This window comes from Rhamphochromis sp. 'chilingali' (assembly GCF_963969265.1).
Source record: "Rhamphochromis sp. 'chilingali' genome assembly, chromosome: 15".
NCBI lineage: Eukaryota > Metazoa > Chordata > Actinopteri > Cichliformes > Cichlidae > Rhamphochromis > Rhamphochromis sp. 'chilingali'.
Genome location: NC_137942.1, coordinates 3,932,094 through 3,949,583, shown reverse-complemented (window position 1 = coordinate 3,949,583; position 17,490 = coordinate 3,932,094). Strand labels below are relative to the sequence as shown.

Below are 17,490 nucleotides of genomic sequence, written 5' to 3'. Positions count from 1 at the left end.
TAAACTGTTTCAATTGTAATCCTTCAGACTTTCCATTAAAAAGCAATGAATGGCATGGACAACAGCTTTGGAAGCTTACTGTCCCAACATGGCAGGCCTAATTTTCTGGGATCAGGGAAGATTAGCTCTGTTGGGGCTTCGCTAAAACTCTGGAGAGCAGAGCCTGTCACACACACCACTCTATTGGGGCAGCTGGGATAGGTGGGCAACATTAGCGCATCGTCCTGGCTAACATGATTTACCATAAATCCATTTAAAATCCTTTGAGCAAGTTTCTATTAATGTGTCTCCATCCCCAAAGATAATATAGTGCAGATATGTGTGTTTGCGTTTATAGGATGTGACTGCAGTGTTAAGGCAGGACTTACTGGAAGCTTAGCTGACTGTTTTATCTTTGGATCCAGTGCTATTCAGACTTCCCCACAGAAAAGTCAGGATAATGTTGAGATTTCCTTAATTTGCTTGAGTCTTACAATTTTAACTTTGAGAAACTTGGATTATGATCTCAATAAATTTAACTTAAAGAGTCAAATAAATGCTGTAACATAACTTTAGTTAGATCGTGTGTTGAAGCAGGACAGAAGCTCGGCTAATTTACTGAGAAATGTTTAACTGACAACTAATTCTGATTTGAAGAGTTTCAGTCGGGTTTCAGAATTCATCAAAGTTCAGAAACAGCATTAGTGAAGTAACAAAGTAGACTCATCTCTGTGCTTCTCCTGCTAGATCTCAGTGTTCAATACTTTTGGCCATAATATTTTATTACAGAGATTAGAGCATGTATTACTGCTCTGCAGTGTTTTGAGTCATATCTACCTAATAGACTCCAATTTAATCATGTAAATGGGGAATCTTCTTCACACACTACACTAAATTATGGAGTTCCACACGGTCCTGTTCTAGGACCAATTCTGTTTACATTATACATGCATGCCATTAGGCAGTAGCATTAGAAGACAGCATAGTTGTTCACTGCTATGCAGATGACACCCAACTCTATCTACCTCTGAAGCCAGATGGCACATACCAATTAGCTTGACTGCAGGAATGCCTTTAACACGTAAAGACCTGCTTCTAAAGTCAGATAAAACTGAGGTTATTGTATTTACCACTAAAAATATTAATAACATGGTGTCCGACCAGAATAATAGTCTGAATGGCATTGCCTTGGCCTCCAGTAACACTGTGAGGACTCTTGGAGTCGTTTTCGTTCCCAGTTTGCATTCAGGAGACAGACACTCTCTCTACTTTTAAGATTAGGCTTAAAACTTTGCTTTTGGATAAAACATGTAGTTAGGGCTGGATATGTGTTTCATCTTCACTCACCTTTTTAACTGTTTACACACAACTCTGCATTTAATGATTAGTTATTATTCATCTCTGGCTCTGCTCCAGAGTATGTGTTTTGTCTTGTCTCTGTCACCCCCCTACTGTTTCTGCTGGAGGTTTCTTCCTGTTAAAAGGGAGTTTTTTCTTCCCACTGTCGCCAAGTGCTTGTTCATTAGGTGTGTATGTTGTTTGATTGCTACTGCCTTCTCTCTTATACTTTTGGAATTTTATTTTTCATGATAAACTTTCTGGACATACCTTCTTGGTCTGCAAAGTGAAGTCAAAGCAGAAGTGCCTTAAACCTGCTTTTTTTTTTTTTTTTAATGATCAGCAAGAGGAGGCTCCTCTGCCTGTGTAATAGTCAACTGCTTTAAGATCTCAGTCAACACTTCCCCCCAAAGTTTATGGGCCCACTCACTTGTTTAAAGTCATAATGAATACAATATGAAGATGGTACTTTCAGCTGCTCCCTTATTTCCCAGGGGCTGGATCTGCATGTTTGATTTGGCACCAGTTTCATGGAGAATGCCCTTCCTCACACAGCCCTCCGTTTATCAGGGCTCAGGACTGGCACTAGGAATAGACAGGCCTGTGAGCCCCTGATGCTGGCTCCGGGTAGCTTTCACATTTAAAGTGAATGTGATGATACCATGGAGCTGATGCTAAATTTAATATGAAAGTCATTTAGTAAATTACAGTTGTTATTATTATGTCAGAAAGCGGGATAAATCAGGATATGCTAGTTAGCTAACAATAGGTCAATCAGAAGTCATTAGCTGATGAGCATGAGGTGTTTCTTGTATTTTTAATCAGATTCACTTTCATCATATCATGTCCAGTTTCAAGAAAACAAGATGGAGATGGAAAAATGCAAATCTGAGGCTCCAAAACAGAACTACAGCCCACAATTTCATACAAATAAAACTGGGACATTTTTTAACTTCAGACTGTGGGTCAATATTTGATTAAGCCACCTTAGAAATGATAAAAGAATGTTCACTGTAATTTCATGGATTAATAATGCATTTACAGACAAATAATAGTGATGTACTTGCTAGTTTCCTCTTGTAATAAACATGCATTTTAAGCATTATGACAACAGCAAACTGTAACATATGCTTCATAAACAAATGGCCCTCTCAACTCTTGCATTCCATTTGAGGGTAAATTCCACCTGATGGATTGAACTTTGACTTTTTATAATTACTCCTTCTCACAGCAGAGGAAATGATATGGTAATACTGAGAAAGAATATCCGTGTGATATGGGCATTTTGTCTGGGAGTGCATGTGAAGTAGTCACACTCGAACGTCAAGGAAGGTGGTAGGGAAGCAGACTATGCAGACATTTTGGGTTTCCAAGGTGAGCAATTTATTTGCAGTGAACTTAATTTAATGTATAACTTAACAAAACTTTCCCCAAATCAATTCATTTAACAAAACTCAACATAACATGGCTCTGGTGACACAGCTCACCTCTCCTCTCTCCTGCATCTGGTAGAGACTGGCTTTAAATAGGGCCATCAATTTCCCTCCAATTGCCCAGCCAGTACCACTCACTCAACTGAGGGATCTAAAACTCTACTCAGGTTATCTAAAAACACAAAACCTCTACACACTTCTAATATGCACATTTACACAACTAAATGGCAGTATTAACAAAAGGAAAAACATTCAACAAATCCCTTTAAACATTAACACAGACAAAAGGAAGCATCTCTCTGGAAAAAGAAACCCCTCCACATGGTTTGACCTGATGATGTCATGTGTGACATGATCAGGACTTTAAAATGAGGAAATGCCAAGCGGGCGTTTCCCCACACCTGACACTCATGATGACTGAAAAGACAAACAGAGTAAGTATGAACAAATGACTTAATCTGTAACATAATAAAGTATAAAGAAACATAACTTAGTATTTGTCTTAATTTGCAGAATGTTTGATTTGCCGGCAACAAAACGCTTACACAAACAAACCCGGGATAGTGAGTGAAGCAATGTTACTTGACAAATAGCAAATCATAGCAAATACATAGAAACAGAATAATGTGTACAATGTGCAAAAAAAAGGTAAACACATATGGGACAAATGGAGAGAATTACAACTGCTTCTCCACTTTGTCACAGTGCATCACAGACAGTCTAATTGGCGCTGATTTAATAGCCTCCTAATGTCACTTGAAGGTCTGGCAACAGCTGTGATTATAATTGGTTTTGGGAAGACAAGCGTGGGCCTAACAGGCAAAGGGACTTACACTACCCCGACCCCTCTGTCATGTCTCAACACGGCAGCAAATGTGCATGTTGAAGTCTGACTGTGAAAAGGCCATGAGATATGAATTTAAGGGTTGCGGGATGAAAAAGAAGAAGCAGGGAGAAAATCCCCATCAGCTGCTTGTGCGGTGCAAAGACCGAAGCTTTGACCCGACGGAAAACAGATCTAACGATGAGCGCACAAGGTGAGGAGGTCAATGGGAAAGAAAAGGATCCACATCAAAGTACAACTACTGCAAAGCACACTTCCAATAAATGCTTTAAAAATCTAATCATGTTGCCACAAACATGTGCAAGAAGCTTTCTGTTGAGCTCATAGTCAGCTTTGTTGGGCTAGGATTAAGCCCAGCACAGATTTGTGTCATTTCTGAGCCAAAGCTGCTGCTGCAAAGAAAGAAAGCACCCCACTGCATTTAGATTGACAACACGATTGATCTGCACACAATGAGCGATAGTGGAAGGTGTTGATGGAGCCTGACAGCATCGCAGATCAACCGTGCTGTCAGTCTGAATGAAGCTTAGTTTTAGCTTTCACTGCTCTTCGGTTAGAATTAAAAAGAAAGTAAAAAGAAAGCACAGAAGCAGATTTTTTATTATATTTCTTTATTTTTATTATTACACGACACTTCTGCCAACAGATGTACAACAGAGTGAAGCACTGTTGTGACAATAAATCAGTGCGAAATATGTGAGTAAATTCAAAAGAAACAATAAAATCAAACAAAAAGCAACAAAAAGGAAAATATTACTTCCTGATATATTGCATCCCTAATGTTCTTCAAGAAGCCCAAACCAAACCTCAAAAACTTTGTGTCACAGTTATGCAAGATATGATCATTTACAAACTGTTGATAACTTTTTGATTGTGGAGAAAACCCCCCCAAAACAAAAAGAAAAACAGAAAAGTACTGTGATCTGCCCCCTAGTGTTGATAATCCTCCTCCTCAGTCTGGTACATATTAAAGAGGTCTAACATGAGGTTTCACTTGTGTAAAAATGTAATTTTTGTATAGTTTGTATAGTTTAAAGCACAAAATCAAATCAGCTGACCAAAATAATATCATGAATAAAAACACAAAAGAGAAGCTGATGCTATGTATGTATGTATGTATGTATATATATATGTATGTATGTATATATATATATATATATATGTATATATTTTCTATGTAAGAGCCTTTTAATCCAGAAATCAATGTGTTCCCCTGTGGATGGTTCACAGAGCAGTCAGCGCTGAGAGCCCCCTCTCCTCCAGGAATGAGGGTGGTGTCTGGCCTCGGAGGGCCAAGCGGCTGCTGTGTTTGCTTTTCTAATCTGATTTCCAAAGGAGGAACTACAACAGGTGCACAGGCGGAAGGGATATTAATAAATCAATACTGGCTGGTGGTAAGATCGCAGTCCCTCTTTGTTGTCTGTTAGACATGATTACATAATGGTTGAGATTTTCTTCCAAAGGAAAGGACGGTGGAAATTATCCAGCAAATGGTGAACGGTGAGTTTTTAATGATACAATCAGCCTGTGGATAAGGGCTGTCTAAAAACACTTATCCATTATGGCTGAGCTCAGTCTTCATGGACTCGCTGACAATGAGGCGAAAGTGTTTTGAATTCAATTTTCATCAGCAGATGATCAGATGAGTCTATCAGGAAGGAATATGTCACAGACTGATACAGATAGCTATGATTTTTGGGCATAAAGCCCCACAAATTGACAAAGACTAAATATTTTTGATATGTTAAACCTCTCTCAAAACATCATACATCAGTGACGGCAAAGAGAGACAAAAGTGTAGCAATTTAGGAGAAAGAATATTGGAAAGACCAGGTAATACAATATCTACAAAAAGGAGATTTGATAAAGTTTTGTCAACACAATACATCCAGCTCCTGCTACAGTAGAACACACCAGTCTATACACTGCTCTCCTACCCATTGATTTAACCCATTGATTTTTCCTTCAAACACTATTTCCCTGCCTTAGAAAATAATCACCAAATAATAGATTACTTGAAAGATAGATTACATGGTTTAATCTGAAATTCTGGTATTTGATCATTCATCTGTAGTGGAAAAGTTACTCCTGCTGCTGGCGTTTGGTGAATTAGACGTCTTGCCAGCCTATGAAAACAGTTTCCATCCACACAGTTTCTTCCTGTCACCTTATTAATCAGTCCAAATACTCGAGGCTCAATAGTCTGAGCAGCTGCCTCCAGAATGAAAGGTCAAGAGTTTGTCCTTCTCCGTCTCTGTCTATCTGCCACCTTTATTCACTCATTTTCTTTACAGTGTAGAATGTTACTAAAGTCTCCCAAGCTATAAAACATCACAGACACCTGTGCTTTCATACTCCCTTTGCACACTCCTCGCGGCTGCTTGTAATTCACACCTAAACCATCTCACCTGGATTTAGGTCATGTGATTGCTGAGGCCATTGCTCAGTGAGCTCCTCACAGAGCCTGGGGGTATTTTAGCTCCTTCCTCCTTCTTAAAAAACTGATCCCGCTAAGCTGGGATGGGACGTCGCCGCAGGATGTTGTGGTAGCCATGGTGATTTCAAATTCTGAAAAGATGTCCAACAGTTTCAGTAGATAATTCATCCCTACACCAGTGTCTCCTCCATGCTGTATGATGGTAACGATTAATGCAGACACCATCTGTTCACCTTCTCAGCATCTAATTAAAACAGCTGATCTGACATCAGACCAAAGTCCAGGTTTCCACGAGTCTAACATCTGTTAGACACATCATTTTGTTTCTTTATCTCAGCAGTTTTTACCAGTTTAATGATCCCTCATTAATTTCTTCGCAGCATTTCCACATGTCCAGACCTTGTGATGTGTCTCCAGATTGAACTGCAAAAAGCACTGAGGTGAGCTCTGACCCGAGGTACTGGTACCTGCTGTGCTTTTGGAAGCTGATCTTCTGCTGCAGGGGAAACTGCTGCTCTTCTTTTCCTGGGGTGGTTCTTATGGGAGCCGGTCTCATCATAGATTTTTGCAGCTGCACTTAAAGAAACACCTGCTTGCAGTTTTTTAAAAAATGTTACCTAAAGTTAATTTTAATTGCATTGTATAAAACTGCAGGCACAGAGTCACCAACACATTTTGATCACGTGTGACCTGGAGACTCCCTCTGCTGCTTCGAATCCTCCCCGTCTGCTGTCCCTCCCAAACAAGCAACTTCTGTGTCCTGTTTTAAATCTCATCTCCTGGCTTTTTCTAAACATATTAAACATCTTTGTTTACAGTATTCTTTTTCAATGTTAAGTGTTTCAAAGTGAGCTATAAAAATTAAACCCATAATCACTCACATTCTCTTTCTTTTCTATATTTTAAGACATTAAACATCATGTTTTTTTAAAAGTAAGTGAACAAAGTTAATATTTTTTAGCCTGCTGTGGTGTCATTCATGAATCATGAACACTGTCGTAGTTACATGCGGCTGTCCTCTTGTTTGATGGCAGATACTCCCTTCACCCTGGCCAAAAAGGCTAAAATGACCAAAGAAAAAGTGGAAAACAGTTAAACATGAGAGGTTTTTGGACAACGTTTGTGTTTTTTCCATTGTTTAAGCGCTGCTTCCAGCCCAGAGTGATGCCTTAAATCCCCTATAGCTGCAGAAAAGGCTAACATTGTTATCTTTTTACAAAAAATGGCTAAACATGAGAGGTTTTCGGACAAAGTTTGCGTTCTCCATTCTTTAAGCACCGGTTCGAGCACAGTTTAAGCACCGGCACCGTTTCAAAAGTACCGGTTTGGTACTGGTATCGGATAAATCTAAACGATACCCATCCCTATTCATGATCCTACAGCTTGTACCCAATTAGAGCAGCTTTGCATGATTCTCTGTTCAATAACAATCCTTATTTAGCCCATACTGGGTCTTGGTGCCGTCCCTCCAATCGTCTCATTGAAACAAGCTGTTTTAGCCCACATCACTCTTCTTTTAAGGCCGAGTTCTTCTGATTGGCTACTCGAGGTGAACACATTATAGATATACGTGCTCTGTGGCATGTTACAGAGAAAACAGTGGTAAAGAAGACAGGCTGAAACTAAGAATTTAGAGTCTGAAGCCTTAATGTGTGACGCACATGCATGTTGGCACATTATTTGAAAGTTTAGCCATGTTTGATATGAAGAGAAAAAAAAAAGAATAGATCCACTTTTAATTTAAAAATCAAACATTAAAAACATGAAGCTAAATGTTTGTCATTCAAGCTTGAAATGAAACTATATCAAGGTCATTTGGCTGTGTGTGGGTTTGTTTGTTTTTTATTCCACAGTTTGCAAAATGATCACAGAGTCATAGAAAGTAAGATGCAAATATCAGGCATACTGCACACCACCGAGTGTCACTGCAGATATGTATCTTTATGGAGTAGTGTATCCACAATAAATAAAAGCCCAGATAAGACGGCAGTGATGCAGAGACACACCTGAGGATGAGTCCGCTTTAATGGGCTGCTGCTCATTTTCCCTTCTTGAACCTCCTCATGTGTGCCGCTATCGAGTTGGTGATCTCCACACTTCTTTTGTTCTGTCCGAAATAATCCACGAACTCTCCGTCGGGTCCCACGAGGTACATGATGATTGTGTGATCGACCTACAGAAGACAGACACAAACTTAGTAACTGAAGGAAATCACGAGATCTGGGAGCTGATTGAGAGCAGACGGTAACTCACGATGTAGTCGTTGTCTTCATCCTTTGGCCCCTGACTGAAGTACACTCTGTATGCTCTGGAAACTTCATTGATCTGAGCCGTCGTTCCCGTCAGACCGATCAGCTTTGGGGAAAACTCTGAAAGATGAGACAGTAAGAAAGTTTAACACCTAGAAACACAGGAGTAAAGCAGCTAAATGACGGCATAATAATCAGATTTTATAAGAAGCTCTAATCAACACAAACCACTTTCACCTGCAGACCTGCAACCACAACTCCAAAAACAAAAACTTTATTTATTTGCAACTTTTTGTCCCTGATCTGAATCTGTGCACACCTGCATTGTTTTTGCTTTCAACACCTATCCCATTCAGTGTCATTGGAGCTCGAGGCCACACAGAACCCAGGACCACCTCACTGTCAGGCATCAGTGCTAACCACTGCAACACTGCTCACATAAGTCACGATATTTCTTATTTTCCTCAATCATTAAAAAGCACAAACAGACCAAACAGAATCAATTCTTGTCCTCTCACAGTCTGACCATCAGGTGATGCTGGCTCAGAGTGCTTTTTAGGGACATCGATCTGTGTACAGTGAAGGTTTTGTGTTACGTTACTTGACAGAAATGTCTGCACGTGTCTGTCTGCTGTTATTTTTGACCACTGGATGAACAGAAATGTGTTGAATTTCCTTCCACCTCAAGGCGCTTTATATTGTAAGGTAGACCCTATGATAATATATACAGAGAAAAACCCAACCATCATATGACCCCCTATCAGCAAGCACTTTGGCGACAGTGGGAAGGAAAAACTTCCTTTTAACAGGAAGAAACCTCCGGCAGAACCAGGCTCAGGGAGGGCAGGAGTCTGGTTGGGGTGAGGGAAGGAAGACAGGATAAAAGACATGCTGTTAGGTTCTAGCATCAGTTTATAAGACTTGGTATTTAGCTACAAAAGAGTGTTTGTACATATAAATACACACACAGAAGCACTAAGGTGTTATGAAAATGAAAAATATTCTATTTGTCTAATAGAAGTCTAATAGTTCTATAAAAGCAGGGGTTCAGTTGATACCTCTGCTTTTCTTCTGAGAAGATGAATTACAAAAATTACAGAAAACTAAGATGGAGTCGTGACGTCATAGTGGAAAATGTTGTCATGTGCGTGTACTGAGGCACAGTTTGATCACGTTGCTTTCTTACCTTTCACATATGTAGCTAAGGCCTCTGGTGTGTCCCTGTCGGGGTCGATGGTGATGAGGATCGGCGTCAAGTTTGGCAAAGTTTTTATTTTGTCTGCAAAACAACAACAAAAAAAGCCAGATGTTGAGTAAAATCAGGACTTTGACTTCTCGCTGCAAATAAAAAATGGTTTAAATACCTATTTCATCCACCACTTCGATCATCTTCTCCAGTTCATCGGGGCAGATGTCGGGGCAGTGAGTGAACCCGAAGTAGAGGAGGATCCACTGGCCGAGGAAGTCCTCGCTCTTGGTGGGCTTGTTGTTGTGATCGATGAGTGAGAACGGGCCTCCCAGCGCCGCCTTCCCTATCGACTTGTTCCTCTCTTTTTCAATCACTGCCAATTGCAACACAGTCACAGAGGAGGAGCATTTAGGACCCCTATCACTTTATTTAACCTTTATATCTATAAAATACACAGTCTGTCTGCGGTTTCTTTCTATACAGGCATTGAAGTTTAGTCTTAGAGCGCATTAACCAGTGAAATACTTACTTTCTTCCTTTTCTTTCTTAAAATATTTCATCCCTCCGAGCAGCGCACCACCGATGGCAAACGTTACTGCTAAAGATTTCCACGTCACAGGCTTTAAAGAGAGCACAAAGGAAGCAAAAGGACTGAACGGGTGTAGTTATACAGATATTTATGTCTTGACATTCTCTACCTGCAAATAAACTCTTGGTAAGCTTATTTTAACAGCTCCATATCCTTTGGGTCACCTTAAATAAATCAGTTATAGCTGAGTTTGGGAGAAGACTGCTACAGACTGCTGCTACAGGCCCTAATGTCAGTCATGTCCCTGCCCTATATGACAAAAGAAACCTTTAAAACTTAGTTAATGTCTGAAAATTTCAATTGAGAACAAATGGAGTTGATCACGCTGGGGATCAGCTGTAACATAAACGTTTAACTCTTACCCCAGACGTCTTTGGCTTATCTCCTGATGAGGGTGGAGGAGGCATCGAGGAAAACGTTCTTAAGCTGTGTTGATTCTGCCATTGCGTTGCTCTGCAGGTGTGCCGCTGACTCCCATTCACCTGTTAATGAGCAAGCACAGGAAGCTGTGAGTTGATTTAAGTCGTAAAATATAAAAATGCTGCAGTTAAATATGGCCACAGTTTCAAATGAGGTCAGTGGATACAGGGGTGGTGTCATCAATGCGGCTGATGCATTTCTCTTTGCTAAGATGGGCAGTAATGTTAAAGCAGCCTCTTAACTACTTAAAGTCACTGCTGTAAGTCTTGAAAACAAAGGCATTTATCTCTGATTTCAGGAACAGCAGCGCCCCCGTCTGCAGCAATGATAACTGCACTGAGAGTCATCTCTACTCTTGGACCTCTAACAGCTCAGCGCTCATAAATGAGGCAAAGGTTACTGCTTTAAAGTGATCTTTCCACAGAATCTCTTTCATCTTCTCCTCTTGTCTCAGCTGAAAGACGCTGGATTTTGCTGCTGCCCTGAAGGTTCAATCTAAAATCCAGGTTTGTGACAGTAAGCTTTACATACAGTAGGCATTACATATGCGCCAGCGTAATAATTACACTGCTTAATGCTTAATTAGCTACACTCCCCTATTAGCATTACCAAAGCTGCTACCTTATTATTATTACCATCTTATTTGTATGTACTTTTTATATTTAGTGGTGTTTGACAGTGGGTGGGTTGTCACATTTAGGAATAGACAGATTTACACAGTCAATATAAAAAGTAATCAAAGACGTCCTGGCCTGCTGTTATTAATAACTGGTTGATGAGGAAGGATTGTCAGCTAACGCAGCTGAGCTGTACTCTCCAGGTTATAAAAGCCGGCCCAGGTGACCTGCTCAGTCTCTTCCATTCCACCAGGTATCAACTCTCCTTGATGTTTGTGTCTTGGTTGGTTTATGTTTAATAAATCATCTTTTATTAAAGTAAACATCTTTTGTGGACTCCCTCCTTGTTGCCTACCTTGACACAAATGACACAATTCAACTCACACCGGACACACACACACAAAAATACTACGAGGTCGATAAAGGACACAAAGGTTTAATCTTAAAGTTCCTGATGGGCTGATCACACCAGTCACGTTGTGTTTCCCAGGTCACGGAAATCAAGAGCTAATATTTCATCAAATACACTGATCGCCCACAGCTGTGACATCAATATCAACAAGCACCAATGTTCATAATGATGCAACAGTGGAGATGAACTGCTCCAAACACTCACGTTTCTCACATATTTTCTACTTTTGCATGTTTATTATGTCAAAGAGCAATGTAACGAGGGGCAGCCAATCAGGAAAAAGGATGGCTCAAAGTTCGTTAGAGCTCAAACTGCTTATTTCAGGGCCCAGTATAAGGCAAATAAAGCTTAATTTGAAATGGGAAATATGTCAAGCTACTCTAGTAAAGTCCAAGAAAAAAAAATATGTGGAGTTGGAACTTTCTATAATAAATCAGCTTGAACAACCAGTTTCCCTGAGACGGGACTGAAAATGGATCTTCGTCCAGCAGTGGGTTTAATCCAGGTCTTGGCCCCGTGTCTGTGGCTCATCTAGTTTCCAAACTAGGTTAAGGTGGTGCTGTTAGGAGGTGAAGCAGGTGTGAATGGAGATGGTTCTAAATTATTGAGTGCCCGCCCCCCCGCGCGCGCGATACAGACAGCAAAAATATTTGCCAATAAGTATTTTAAAACTATTTGAAATTGTTGTCACTAAACAAAACCTGGTTAAACTACAAAGAAAGACTGGATCATCTGACTGTTTGCCACATGACTCTAACTGTTAAATGTTTCAATGAAGTGTGCTAGCTCCGCGGACACAGGCAGGTTTGACCTACCAGGTAGCAGTGAGTTCTCCGCGGGGACAGCGTGTGTTTCAGGGCCGACTGCCTCGGTAAAGCGCCGAGTGTGAGCTTCGCCGGACTCTGTAAGACTCTGCTGTGAAGCAGCCGGCAGCCCAGGCTGTGATACAGCACACTCAGAGCCATGGTTGGACCTGAACAGAACCGCTACAACAAGCAGGAAGCCGCTACAGCTTTGGGAAAGCATGAGAAGTGAACAGGAACTCTGCGGACTGGCTTCTGTTCTCAGATCAGTTATACTGCAGCGGTGCTAGTTTTAAATAGCCCACAAGGCGCTAAAGTTGCTGATTTCAGATCCGTAGCCGGGGAACGGTTACTAAACACAGGAAAATACGTCACAACCTTCTTCTTCTACTGTCTCTTTTGGCCGTGTCTATGCTGCCACCCGAAGAATGGAAAAGGTTTACTTTTAGACTAGACTGGTCTTAAATTCACTTTATTTTATTTAACTTGAAAATTACATTTGATTTAACAGAAGATAAAGTTTAAATAATAAACTTTTTTATTTTTATTAATTATTTTACATAAGTGTTCAATAAAAACTCAAACGGATCAGTGCATTTTAGCTGTCATAGATTTGTGTTTAATCATGTTTCATCAGCCAAAACAGGCTGATGTCTAAATGGCAGTCGTACAGTGTGAAGGCCAGTCTGATCTCAGATCCTTGTTGATGTGGTAATAAAGCCAGGCCACAAATGGGAAGACTGTGATGGCAGCAGCTGTGGAGACTCTGAGTATCCCGACAGGAGCTCTGACAAAATGAGGAGATGAGGGGGAGGAAAGGAAAACAGAGAGCAGATGAAATATAAAGGACAAAAAAAGTATGGTTGAGTTATAGGCTCAATGTAGGCAGAAAAAAGAACAACAACAACAAAAACAACAAACAAAAAGAAAAAAAATTAACAATGCTAAATTTATTAGCTGAGATTAAATTTTCAAAAACATGAAGAGGATATTCTTTTGACACAAAAATATGAGGTAACATTTGGATATTCTCTGAGTTTACCTCAGAAAAATGAACAGAAAAATCACTAGGATTAAATTGTTTTTCTAAAAAAAAAAATCTCACAGTAATTATTATAATATATTATATATACACATACAGACACACACAGAGAAAAAAACTATATAAAGTTAAGTTTTTTGAAAGTTAAAAAAAAAAAAAAAATATATATATATATATATATATATATATATATATATATATATATATATATATATATATATATATATATATATATATATATATATATATAAAAAATAATCAAAAAGTTAAGAAACAACAAAAGACAAAAATATTTTGTAAAGTTCTCAGTATAAGATGGAAATGAGATTCAAACTAAATCTGTTACCTTCCAGAGTGGCGACACAGGAGGAGCCAAATTGCAGTCAAAACGAGACCTGAAAATTCTCTAAAGGGATAAAAACTATATCAAATATCCATGTATAAAAATAATAATCTGCAAAATATGTTACATTAGTGTTTCATACAGAATTAAACTATAATGATACAGCAGAATGCCTTTAATGAAGTGAAGCTTCATTATAGTTATACCGTCTGATAGGCAGCACATTTTTTTGAATGGAGAGCCTAAAAATGCGTAAACGATTTGTTTTTCTCAGATCAGGTGAGGTGTGGCGTACCTGCCCTCCTCCTTCTGGAAGATCTGTGTGATTTGCTCTTTGTAGAGCGTCCATCCCAACATGGCACTGATCGCACTGGAAATCAGCACATGAAGGTCAGCAACACGCCTCCAGGGCAAAGTCTCTGAAAAGGAAACAAAAATAATGAAGGCAAACAATTGAAATCACAACCCTAACTCTGCAACGAGCTGCACGGTCAGGATACAGCCGCAGGGTGGCGCTACGTGCACTGGGGAAATGCACGAGTAAAGTTCAGCAGCAACGTAAGATACCAGCTTCATGCACGTTAATATGAGGACTTTATTGTTAATATGCGAAGCATCTACTGGCAAATGACTCCAAACTCATCCCTGTACCTGTCACATGAGGCTTCACAACAATACACGCACTCAGGACTGCAGGGACGCCGTAACCAGCCTGAAAAAGAGGGTGGTGTTTATAATAAACTGTGCAAAAAGATCAAAATGTCTAAAAATATGGACCAAAAAAAAGTGTACTCTTGTGTAATCTTACCATCCATAAACCTGCATCTGGATCATTGATCTGCAGCGGGAAGTCAGGACATAGTTATTGATCACAGTTCAAAGAAGTGCTGAGAAGACAAAAAATCAAACTCTCACCTGGACGTACGACGCCAGAGCGAAGAACAAACACATGAAAACGTTGCAGATTTGCCAAACAACACGAAGCCACGGCTTCCTCTCCTTACAAACTTCTCCCATAGCTGCTTATTGTTTCACTTCCCCGCCCGGGCCAACGGGACGTGCACACGTTTTAAAGCAGGCGCACCTGCAGTTCCGCAAGGCTGTCAAATTGGTCAAAACCGTGATGGGTTCGTTCGATATATATCACGTCTGCTGACGGATGCATCGATCACAGGCGGTGTAAACGACACTCACTATCGCGTTGTTTCTTTATTTTATTTATATATTTACTTTTTATTTTGTTTAATTTTCCATAATTTGCACAAAAAAGTAATTAAAGTTGTTAATTTAATGTGTCATATCCCGCAAGCATCTTCTAAAACAAACAAACGTGTACGTAAGCATCAAATAAACCTGGCACCCTTTTATTCCTGGACACCTTGATCGATAAATCGAGCACACATTTCAAAAGTCCGCAATGACGTTAGTCTGCTAGAAGACACGCCTTATCCGATTAATCAGACGCGTCCTTGCCGCCGCCATCTTGCAGCGGGGTTCTGAGACCAGTTAAAGATGGAATCGGGACAATTTTCCATATTCTGCTACTGTGAAGATGCTGATAAAGTTCTCCACAGCAGGGAAATATGATCTAAATCCTTTAAATGCTTTATCAGGATGAGGATTGTTTTGTTTTCCTCATGTTAGGTTTGATTTATTGTATTTTTGTCTTTTCTTTGTTGTCATTGTTGTTGTTGTGTTATTTTAACATGTTCAAAATAAAACCGCAAAAAGGAACAGGCTATGTTTCGACATTACTTACACAAAGCATGCAGTTAAATATCATTTTACAGAAGCTCTTTCTCTCTGTGTGTGTTTTAATATGAAAACTTGAAGGTTTGCATTTATTTGTCTCCAGTTTCTGACGTTTCTGACATGAAATATTTTTCCTTTTAATAATGGAGATCCCGGTTATGATATATATTTATATGCCTTAATAATGCACTAGGAATTACAGTAGTTCCCCGCACCAATATGGTGGCTGGGCGGAGGTGTTGCTGCAAAGATTTATGATATCTTTACAAAATAAAAGTACCATGAGTATAAACCTTGTCACTGGTCAGAACAAAGACCAGAAAAGAAAGAAAAATGTCTGAAAATCTAAACTAAAGCAAACAAAGCAAACAAAGCTGCTTAGATTTTTTTTTATTTTTTTGTTTCATTCTTCTTCTTTTGTTAAATATAAATGTGTAAACACTACTTTAACACTTTTGTATTAAATCAGCAGACTCAGACTCTTATATTATACTAGTAAAGTTTCATTTGTTTAGATGTTTCAAGCCCATAAAATTTAACTGTAGCTTTGACATTGCTTGTATGTGGTAAAAATGGCATTAAAATACATAATAACTTGATTTACACGTGTGCACACAGCATTGGGAATCTATTACGTTGGTGCAAATCAAAGTGACAGCAGGTGCAGCGAAGCAGCAACACAAGACAGTTTAGCAGGTGCTGGTCATGGGTCACTGCTCTTTCACTTCTCACTGATTTTTTTGCCTGTTTTACATTTTACTTTTTTTTCTTATATTGTGACAATCAAGTGTGCCCTGAATATTAATTTAAATGTACCATGCATTTATTTCGAGAATTATCTAAATTAACTGTGATCTATAAGAAGTATAAGGAGTGAACACAGCATCCAGCTCAAAACAAAAAGCAAAAAGGTTTCACCTCAGATGAACTTCAGTGCAACCTTAGACACTATTATTTTAACATGTATCCAGCCTGAAGCTTGTAGATTATTCCAGGAAGAAGGGCAACATGTTCAAAAGCTTTTTCAAATTCAAATTCAAATTTTATTTGTCACGTACACAGTCATACACAGTACGATATGTAGTGAAATGCTTGGACAACTGCTCGTGACCTAAAGAAAACAAAAAAGGAAAAGGCTATGAATAAGAAAGGAAATAAATACGAAAAATTAAAAAGGGTAAATTTAACTAGGAAGGAATAAAATATAAATTAAGGTTAAAAATGAAATAACTGTACAACACAAATTAGAATGAAGGGTAAATTTAACTGGGAAAGAATAAGATAAAATATATAAATTAAAGTTGAAAATAAAATGACTGTACAACAAAATACACAATATAGAACTATATAAGAATTTTTGGTAATTTTTGGTAATTTGGATGTTTTTATGTACAGCTGTGAAGGCTGATTCTTGGCACGCTTTTACACACTCTGCAGGATAGTACACTGAAAGCACACTGAGTCACAAACAGGTTTAATCAATGTGGCAGTGAGCTAAAATGAGGTGAAACTCCACTAGATACTTATTTTTAATCTAATATAGTCAATTTCCCTCAATTTCAGTTTAATTTCAATTAAATTTCACTTATTCCATAAAATGTAATTCAGGATTCTGTGTCATATCTCCTGCTTATAATATCTCTTAAGGACATTGATGTGACTCCCAATACATTTTAGCCAAGCACTGCTGTATTTTATTTTGAAACAAACTCCGTTGAACGTCGGTTCTGTCTGCTGCTCGCGAGTCGACCGCTACTTATGTATGGAGGGACAAAGGTGCCAAAATGACATAACTAAATAAATAAATGAAGTTACATGAATGAAATCAAGCCGTAAATAAATACAATACAATACAATATAATTGATTTAATAAATATCCATTCATTTTATTTGAAAACATACTGAGTTATTTCACTGTTTTATTATTTTGTATTTCCTGTGCTGCAGTGCATCATGGAATAATTTACGCTGTCAATCGCCAACAGACTCTAGCATATGGTTACCCTGTACAGCAAGTCAAGACAGAGAATGGATGACTGCCAC

At 39.0% G+C, this 17,490-nt stretch overlaps 2 protein-coding genes across 2 annotated transcripts; both read right to left on the bottom strand.

The window, feature by feature from the left end:
- Nucleotides 1-4,185: 4,185 nt before the first annotated feature.
- Nucleotides 4,186-12,612, bottom strand: sco1 (synthesis of cytochrome C oxidase 1). Its single transcript, XM_080904829.1, has 8 exons — nucleotides 12,323-12,612; nucleotides 10,421-10,540; nucleotides 9,999-10,089; nucleotides 9,645-9,842; nucleotides 9,467-9,559; nucleotides 8,285-8,400; nucleotides 8,038-8,204; nucleotides 4,186-7,092 (listed from the first exon to the last, which is right to left on the bottom strand). The coding sequence occupies exons 1-7, from the start codon at nucleotides 12,470-12,472 to the stop codon at nucleotides 8,070-8,072; spliced, it is 903 nt and encodes a 300-aa protein (XP_080760955.1). The 5' UTR covers nucleotides 12,473-12,612; the 3' UTR covers nucleotides 4,186-7,092; nucleotides 8,038-8,069.
- A 99-nt stretch (nucleotides 12,613-12,711) lies between these two features.
- tmem220 (transmembrane protein 220) lies at nucleotides 12,712-14,769 on the bottom strand. Its single transcript, XM_080904832.1, has 6 exons — nucleotides 14,611-14,769; nucleotides 14,504-14,533; nucleotides 14,347-14,407; nucleotides 13,991-14,114; nucleotides 13,699-13,758; nucleotides 12,712-13,097 (listed from the first exon to the last, which is right to left on the bottom strand). Exons 1-6 carry the CDS (start codon nucleotides 14,710-14,712, stop codon nucleotides 12,965-12,967), a joined length of 510 nt encoding a protein of 169 aa, XP_080760958.1. The 5' UTR covers nucleotides 14,713-14,769; the 3' UTR covers nucleotides 12,712-12,964.
- Between the last annotated feature and the right edge of the window lie 2,721 nt (nucleotides 14,770-17,490).